The sequence below is a fragment of the Spinacia oleracea genome, chromosome 4 (assembly GCF_020520425.1).
Source record: "Spinacia oleracea cultivar Varoflay chromosome 4, BTI_SOV_V1, whole genome shotgun sequence".
Taxonomy (NCBI): Eukaryota; Viridiplantae; Streptophyta; class Magnoliopsida; order Caryophyllales; family Amaranthaceae; genus Spinacia; species Spinacia oleracea.
Window position 1 is genome coordinate 131,665,957 of NC_079490.1, and position 9,752 is coordinate 131,675,708.

The 9,752-nt window shown below is 30.7% G+C and overlaps 1 protein-coding gene across 1 annotated transcript; it reads left to right on the forward strand.

The window, feature by feature from the left end:
* Nucleotides 1-2,583: 2,583 nt before the first annotated feature.
* Nucleotides 2,584-3,378, forward strand: LOC110775468 (protein FAR1-RELATED SEQUENCE 5-like). Its single transcript, XM_021980074.1, has one exon. The coding sequence runs from the start codon at nt 2,584-2,586 to the stop codon at nt 3,376-3,378; it is 795 nt and encodes a 264-aa protein (XP_021835766.1).
* The last annotated feature ends 6,374 nt before the right edge of the window (nt 3,379-9,752 follow it).

Below are 9,752 nucleotides of genomic sequence, written 5' to 3' on the forward strand. Positions count from 1 at the left end.
TAATTTTGTAAAAATATGTGATTGTTGTAAGTAACACTTTTGAGAGACAAAGTGTCAACTTTACTAATCATTTTTGGAAGAAAAATTGAATCTTGTATGGCATGATTGAAATGGTGTTTTGGACAATCTTTTGGAGAGGGTTTTATGAATGAAACCTCCAAAAGATGACACCATTTGTATGATTTTCCTAGTTAATCAAGGGCATGAACCCTAATGATAACATCATAGGATTTTTGTATTTAGAAAGGTAGAAGAATAGAATGCATTGTAGATTTAAGTAGGAATTCGGAATTACCTAGTTAGGGTTAGGTTTGATTTCCGATTAGTGCTCCCAATTTCTTGAATATTAGAAATTGTTTTGGAATTTGTAGGTTGAAAATTGATTTTTGTATTTTGATTTTGAGCATATTTCGAAATTACGACGTTGTGTTTTTTATTTGCTTCCATAAATGCTCAGAAATGAGGGGTTAAATAGAAGATTAGACGGCTAAATTCTAAAAGCCAGCTGCGCCCAGCGCAAGGCCCTGTGTCTGGCGCAGGTGCCGTGGCTCAAGAAACGCCAAAGCAAGGACGATGATGCCGTCCTTGCATTTGTCTCTTATGGATGTACCTTTGTACGAATTGTACGAAGTTGGCACGTAGTAAATTCTTAATAATTAAGGTTTTGATTTTGCGACTAAAAACTAGCCGTTTTCGGGTTTTTAAATTTGGTTTCACGGGACGGGGCCCGACTTGCTCGGTTTTGTGGGTCGGCGCCCGAATTTGGATTGCTTAGTGTCATTTTGAATGGAAAAAGCCTTGTAAAACAAAAGGAGAGGTCCATTGGGTGAGATTGTGTTTGGATTTTGAAATTGATTTTTGGAAATTGAATTTTGTACCGAGTTCCGTGATTGGAACGGGCTCGGGAATTGGACTTTGGATCTTGGACTTTGAATTATATTTTAGCAATCGGGACTTCCGCACAGAGTTGTACCAACCACCTAACAAGCATAATATTATCGTCATCATCCAAAAGGGAGACACGATTTAGGTGTCTACAGTCATAAGTGATATAGTTTTTTTATTTTTTGTAGGCCAGTACCCGATAATTTATGGGCCCTAACCAAAGTAAAAGATCAGGGTCCCTTTACTTTGTAATACGTAATACATGGTAACTAATCGCAAATTTATGGCTGCCCTCGGATACAGCCACGCTGGTTGTACCTCCCCCCCCCCCAAACGACGTCGTTTTGGCATCTTTTCATCCCATTCTTTTCCTAACTTACCCTTTTTTTTGTTACTTCTTCTTCAAGTTGTGTGAATTTTCTTTCTTAAGATTATTACGATTTTCTCTCTCTCCTATTTTCTCTCTCCTCTGTTTCGATGGAGCTTTCAATTATGGAATATTCTGAAGCCCTCTTTAAATCTAATTCTGGAATTTTAAGTGCATTCATGGTAGAATGTAAGTTTTATATTTGTTATTTTGATTTATTCGTTTTTTATTTCAATGTTTTTTATTTTTGTTATTTTTGATTTTATATTTTGATTTGGATAAAATGTCTTTAGAATTTTGTTATTTTTCTTGTTTTCGCAGGATATTTCGATTTTGATTTGTACGTTTTTTCTTTTTATTTGTAGATTTACTTATTTTTTTGCAATTGTACGTTTTTTTTTCGTTTTTATTCATAATTTTATTTAGGAACAATGCAGATATTGTTAATGAAGATTTAGGCCAAATCTTATGAATATTATATATTTTGATAAAATTCATATTATGTTATGAATTTGAGAATTGTTTTTCCCAAACAAAATATTTGTTCTTTGTTTAGTTATGACATCCTTAACAAATATAATGAATATTGAATTCAAGAAAATTGAACATTATCTAAAATAATAATGAACATTTTATTTAATGATTTTGAATATTACGTATTTTAGTAATGAACATTCTATTTAAATATATTGAACCTTATGTATTTAAATAATGAAACTTCTATTTTATTATATTGAACATTCTATTTAAAGGTATTGATCATTACCTATATGTTAAAATGAACATTTTATTTAAATATATTGAATATTACCTATTTTTACAATGAACTTTTTATTTAATGATTTTGAATATTACCTATGTTAGTAATGAACATTCTATTTAAATATATTGAACAATACGTATTTAAACAATGGACATTCTATATATTGAACATTACTAGTTTTAACATAGAACGTTTTATTTAAGGATATTGAACATAAACTATTCTACAAGTAACATTTTATTTAAGCATATTGAACATTACATATTTTTATACCTATTATTTTATTATCATTTGTGTTTTGTTAACCATTTATATTCACGATGAACATTTCAAATGTCAAAATCTTAGTTAACATTGAAATTGAACATTCATTATCTTAACATTGTGTTCTATTCGCCGTGAATAAAGAAGTAAGTCTTTTTGTTGAATGGTCAGAACCTATGTTAATGATGAAGGAAGCTAAAATGAAGATGAAGCTTATGATTTGTATAATGAATATGCTTTTAGTAAAGATTTTCGTATTATGGTTGGGAAAGGTAGGAATTGTCAAAATAGTGAACTTTATACTATGAAATGGTTCTTGTGTAGCTGTCAAGGGGTTAAAGATGAAAAAAGGAAGAGAACAAGGACTTATGCTATATTGGATACGCGTACTGGGTGTACTGCTTTTGTTCAATTTTCTATTGGTAAAGATGGTGTGTGGATGGTTGTGTATCATAATATGATTCATAACCATGCTATGGTTCCTCTAAATAAGAGGCATTTGATAAGATCACAAAGTAAGGTTAGTAAGGAGGCTCTCTACTTTATGTCTACTTTAAAAGCTAGTGGTGTTAAAGTGTCTGATACCTTGAGGGTTTTGAGGAAAGAAGTAGGTGGATCACCTATGGTTGCTTTTACAGCTAGCGATGCTTATAATGCTTTATCACGTGCAAAAACTAGTAAACTTGAAGGTCATGACTGTCATCAGTTAATCAAGTATTTTACTCAGAGAAATTCCAGTAAAGAAGGTTTTTATTATGACTTTGAGCTTAGTGAAGAAGAGGGACTTTTAATTTTCTTTTGGCGTGATGGTAGGATGAAAAGATATTATGATTATTTTAGGGAATTATTGGTTTTTGATACTACTTATAGGACCAATAAATATGATATGATGTGTGCTCCTTTTGTTGGTATGAACAATCATTCTAATAATGTTATGTTTGGAATATGTTTTGGTATCAATGAAAAAGCTGAATCTTTTAATTGGATTTTTCAAACTTTTCTTACATCAATGGGTGGAAATCCCCCAATAACCATTATGACAGACGAAGCTCCATCCATATATAGCTGTCGGGATAAGGAATGTTTTTCCAGATGCTAGACATAGATTATGTACATGGAATTTTGGGGAGAATTTAAAGAAGCATATTGGGAAATATAGAACTTTAGATGGTTTTTGTGACACTTTCAGTTATCTCCTGAAGTATTGTGAAACTGCTGCTGAATTTGAATATCATTGGCGAAGGTAACTAATTCTAATTACTTATTTACTTCAAATTAACAAATAACATGTACTTGTAACCTTATGAACAATTAGTTATAAAGAAAGGAACATTTTAGTAATTCATGTTATTAGTAATTTATATGCTTATTCTGACTTTGAACAAATAGGTATATTCAAATGAACAAATTTGCTTTTCATAATGATCATTTTGTTTTTCAGAATGTTGACTCACTATAAATGCTCTGAAAATCCATGGTTGAAGAATTTATATACAATTAGAGAGATGTGGTGTCCTACCTATTCTAAGAACTATTGGTCTAGTGGTGTTTTATCATCACAACAGACTGATATTTCAGTAGGAACACTAACAAGAGGGGGGGGGGGTGAATAGTTTCTTTGAACTTAGGGTGTTCCTTTGCGGAATCTATATTATATAAGCCAAGAGGGGAGGGTTATTTTCGTAATCACGCTTTTGGTGTCCACCTTGGATTATTAAACTACCCTATACATACATGTATAAAATTCATTGTAATCTAAAAATGTAACGCATTATGGCAATTATGGCAATTAACCATTATGGCAATTAACGCATTATGTAATCCGAGAAAGTGTGGTTGATGTTTTGATAAGAGTTAGAATTAAGGAAATTATATGGGCTTTAACTTTTTATAGTGGGCAATTAAGGCTTTGATACAAAGTACTTTGAATTAATTCCTGATGAGTTACCGAGCTTATAACCATTATTGTGATAATGGATGTGGGTAATATTGAGTACTAGATTAGGTCCCGTGTATACACGGATATTCTTAAATTATTTGACCGAAATATTTCTCTACCTAAAAATATTGCGTCATTCATAAATCTTTAATATTTCATTTAATCATCTAATATAATTTTCGTCCTACTAAATATTACAGAGTACATTTTTTAAATGTTTGATAAGCCGATTTGACCAAAATATTCGATATACTAATATATTTTATCAAAATATTAATTAAATATATTTTCGATTATTAGTATAACGGTTGAATAAAATATTACCAAAAGTTATTTTAGCAAATTATTATTTGGTATATAATTATTTTAATAAAAAAGATAGAAAAAACAAAATAAGGTAAAGAAGAGATTTTTTAGGAAACATTTTTTGGCGGGAAAATTTTGCACCAGAAAGTGACACGTGTCATTCTTGGTGTCTGTTTTAGTATAATGTACGGAGTAATAGATTGTCATCTTTTTTAAAAGAAAATTTTGGTTTATATATACTTATATACTTAGGTAATTTGGTGAAATGATGTAGTTCGTATTAATAAAAGTTATAATAATTAGCTCACGTTGTATTTAAAATTAAAAATATACGTTTATGAAGTTTAATAGACGTAGTCTGGGCATGAAAAATGCATTATCAACCTTTGAAAAAAAAGTTTTTTTGTGGGTGCTACCTCCATCAACAATCGAAGATTTTAATCCAAAATATTCTTATAATTGCTGCAAATTGATTGGGCAGAAATGTGATTAGACAAGTTAATATGCAGGAAAAATAAAAAAAAGGAAACACGTTATATGTTTAATTTCTTTATTTTGGTACTTTTGATTTAGATTTATCTTTCATATAAGAGCATGAGTATAGTTTCAATATTAGATTCTTTTAAATATATATGAAGTATATATATTATTTAGCATGAATAGTTGTAATAACACAACTTTTAGTTTTTTATATAATCTCGCACGCATCGCGTGCATATCAGACTAGTTTAGAATATAAAGGAACATCTATCAAATGAATGCAAAGAATGTGAAAACTGAGGAAACTTCATGATCCTAATCAAGAAGGAAAACCTCAAACTCTTTTATATATTGTAATCGCTCGAATACAACACACTCAATAACTCGAGTTCCACTTGAACACGAGTTCCCCACAGTAATCCCCGTTGATTATAGTCCTTGTTCCTTTCACACTCTCTTACTGACTTGACTCTAAGTCACTTTAAGGATCACTCAACCCCTTGTACCCCAAATTACAACTCGATGTATAAAAACTTCTAGTAATTAATAAAGCTTATGAATAACAAAGGAACTTTAGGAACACACTCTTTTGTAAACTGACTTTTATAAAAACTCTTAAGCTCTTTAGAAATATTGCATGTTGTCAGTTGTGATTTGAGAAATGAAAATTCATTTCCTTTTATAGAGGAACTTCCTAGGTCATTTTCCATGTTCCCCTCAACTGCCACTAACCATTAGTGGAAGTAGTAACGTGCACGTTAATTGCGACAAACAGGGAGTCTTCTTCAAACCACTTTTAACACGTTCATTTTAGAGAAAATAGTAGGAGTAGTTTTAGGAACAAGTAAAAACCTTTTCTTAGAAAACAAGGAATTCTTAATCAGAATCAAATGTTTTAAAATCGTTTATTTATTTTCCAAAGATTTTTCCTTTATAAAACTTTATTTTATTTACAAAATACTATTTTCTCAAAACATATTAAAACACGGGTGTTCCTTTTGTTTCATATTATGCATAAATGATATTAAAATACTAACATAAAATTTAAACATAAACTCATATGTTGTAGCTTTCATGTTGACACCTTTTGAAGCTTTGCTTGAACGCTTCATGCATTGTTCCTTCTCCGGAACTTTGATGATCCTCATAATATATGAGGAGCACGCTTAATAACTTCTTTAGAATCAGTGTTCAGGATCAGTCATTGAGGATCAACCACTTTGAGGATCAACCACTTTGAGGATCAACCACATTGAGGATCAACCACTTTGAGGATCAACCACTTTAAGGATCAACCATTTTGAGTATCAACCATCTTGATGATCAACCTTTTTGAGGATCAACCGTTGATATCATTTGCAAACTGATCGATTCTTTAGGAGCTCCTTGTGTTTGTTCCACATGCTTAGTTTGTCCAACTCAGGCACTCCCTAACTTAGCATTACAATAACACACTTAAACAATAATTAGGACGTTTTCGTTGTCATCATCAAAACTCAGAATCAACAACATCGGTGTGAAACTACCAACAAGTCATTTTCCCATCGACTTAATAAGACACAAGTATTATGTGATTTTTATCATGTTTTTGTGGATGTTATTTCTGAATGGAGGAGCAAAGAGAATGGACATGATTACAGAAATTGGAAAGGTAGACCAGAAGTTACAGATGCAAATTACGGAATTCTTCTTCATGCGAGAAAGACTTACACTATTGAATCAAATTCTTTTGTTTGAAGAACAATTTCTTAAAGGAATGGAATGTTCTCAAGAAGAAAAACGCGGAAATATAGCAACAGAGAAAAGTTATTATGTGTGGAGGCTTAAAAAAGACTTGATTAAATATGAAGTTCGGTTTAACCAAGAGACTTTTGTTGTGGATTGTACTTGTCAGTACTTTACTGAAATGGGTATTTTATGTTCCCATTCGCTCCGTGTTTATCATGCGCATTGTGTCCCATGGATTCCCAATCTTTATATATTGAAGAGGTGGACACAAGCGACTATGTGTAGTCATTTGGTTGAAAATGATGGTGAAAAGTCCAATATAGTTGCGGCTTCTGTTTGGAGGGAACAAACCCTTAGGAATTTTATTAGGCTGGTTATGTCTAGTCAAGATTCTCTTCAACCTAGGGCTGAGGTTGATTCGGCCTTTGGTCTTCTAAAAGAAAAAGTGGAGAGTATTAGGGGTACTATTAACTTTTCGATCCTAAAGAGGGTGAAGATAATTTTGTGCCCTTAGTAAAAAAAACGCACAAAATTTAAGGAAAAAAGGTGAGAGGAATGACAGATTGAAGAGTACAGTTGAGAAAATCTACAATAAAGCTAAAGGGAACTGGAGGAGGAAAAAAGAAAAATTTACAGATGCAACAAGGTTTAAGGCTCAATCTGCAGTCATGGTAAATATTTATTAATTTTTGAACATATACGTTTTATAAATTGATCATTTACATATAAGTAATTGAACGTTCTTTTTAATTATTTTTTTGTTCTTGGTTTTTGAAGGAGTTGGATGAAGTTGGTGCCCCTAAGATTTTCTATAATTCTCTTAGTGATTCATCTGATCTAGTTGTACTAGATCCTTCGCTATTTCAGGTTGATTATCTTCTGAAGTTTGAACATTTAGATACAAATATATGAACATTATACTCTGATAAATGATCATTATATTATTTCAGGTTGATGCTTCTTTTCCGAAGCCGCCTCCAAAATATTTTAGAAGAGGTGTTGTTGTTGATAAAAATGTAGAATCATCTGGAAAGTTAAATATTAACTTTTTATGGTTTATCAATGAATATTTAACTTTCTGTTTTTGAATGTTTTTATATTTTGTTGTAATTTTAGGAAAACAATTCAACAAATGAAACCTCAAACAATTGATATAGTCAAGCGAGTACGAAAACTGAAGCAAGTACAAAAGGTAAAGCAGGAACTAAAGCTGAAGTAGGAACTAAAGCAACATCGGGTACTAAAGCACCATTGGAACTAAAGCTCCATTGTTTGCTAAAGCTCCAATGGGTACTAATGATCCATCGGTTACTAAAGTTCCATCTGGTACTAAAGCTCCATCGGGTACTAAAGCTAAAGTTCAAGGACTTATTCAGGCTGAAGAAATTACTCAAGTAGTACATAAAATTCAAGGATCTATTCAAGCTGAAGAAATTATTCAAGTTTGATCTAAAGTTCAAGGACCTAAAGTTCCATTGGTTACTAAACCTCCATCGGGTACTAAAGGATCTCATCGATCTGCTAATGATCAAGCTTATTTGAAATTTAAATATGATGCATTTTTAGCTCTTTTTGATGAATTAATGGCTGCCGAAGAAGCCACTAAAAGTCAAGGAGTTACTAAATAGTGATTATGGAGTTGAAATTTGTACGTGCATTTAGTTGTACTGGATCTTTTTGTGTTTGAACATTTAGTTTTAAGAATATGAACATTGAGGGCAAACATTTTGACCATTACGTTTTTTGATAATATTTTATGTTTTAATCTATTTTATGTTTTATTATGACATCCTTCACAAATATAATGAACATTTTAGTTAAAGATATTGAACATTATCTACTTTTTTTTCCACTTGTGGGGAATGTGTTTTCTATTTAATGATTTTGAACATTACGTATTTAAAAGTGAATATTCTATATGACAATTTTGAGCATTACATAGTTTAATAATGAACATTATATTGAAATATATTGAATATTACTAATTTAAAAATTGAACGTTCTATTTAATCATATTGATTATTACCTATTTTTACAATGAAATTTTTTTAACGATATTAATCATTATATAAAACTTTCATAAAAATAAAAGAGTTAAAAAATAGTAATTTTGTATGGATTATTGAGTTGAAAATTTATTTGTACATTTAATTTAATACTGGAAAGAAAACTTAATATTTAACATAAAAGAAATTAACATTAAGTTATATGTTTTTGAACAAAACACCAAAACACCAAAATATTTACTTTACATTATCATTAAAATGTATCTTTGTTTGTTAAATTTCTTACTATCTACTTAATTTTTCAAGAACTCCTCCATGCTTCATTTATGTTTGACTCTTGCATTTGATTTTTCTTTGAAAGCATTAGGAGACCACAGTAAGTGGCACAAAGCTTCCTTATTTTATTTGTCTGTATATCAAAAATTAAAAAATAAATTATAAAGGTTTTATAAAAACAAAATGCTAAAATATAAAAGGGAATGTAAAAGAAATTCAATAAACAGAACAATAAAACAGGAAAGAACAAAGCAATTAAAAGAAATGAACAAAATTCAAAAGAAGAATGAACAAAATTAAACTTACATCATTTTCTTTAAGGTCACAGTTCCATTGATGTTCTGGATCACCAGTATAGGTCTCCATGTGCTTCATGACATACACACCACAATTGGTTTTGTCTTTGTTGCTTCTCCATTTCATCTTCATCAAATTCATTTCATACTATTGCATTGGTTCCACCTCATAACCAAATGTCCCCATATATTTTGCAAAAGCATCCATCTGGAATTTATGTTCATAAAAATAAGATAATTATCTTTGATGTTTCAAATATACATTTATGAATGATTTATTTTTTACCACAGCTTCTGGGTGGCCCTCCTATTTAGCTTCAAAGATTACTTCTCTCGGAAGAGTCCTGTTGTCAATTACATCCATTGTTTCAGTGTAATGGTTGATGACTAGGAGATAGAAGTGTTTTGCAGCAAAAACGGGGATGAATATCTGAAAAAGAGG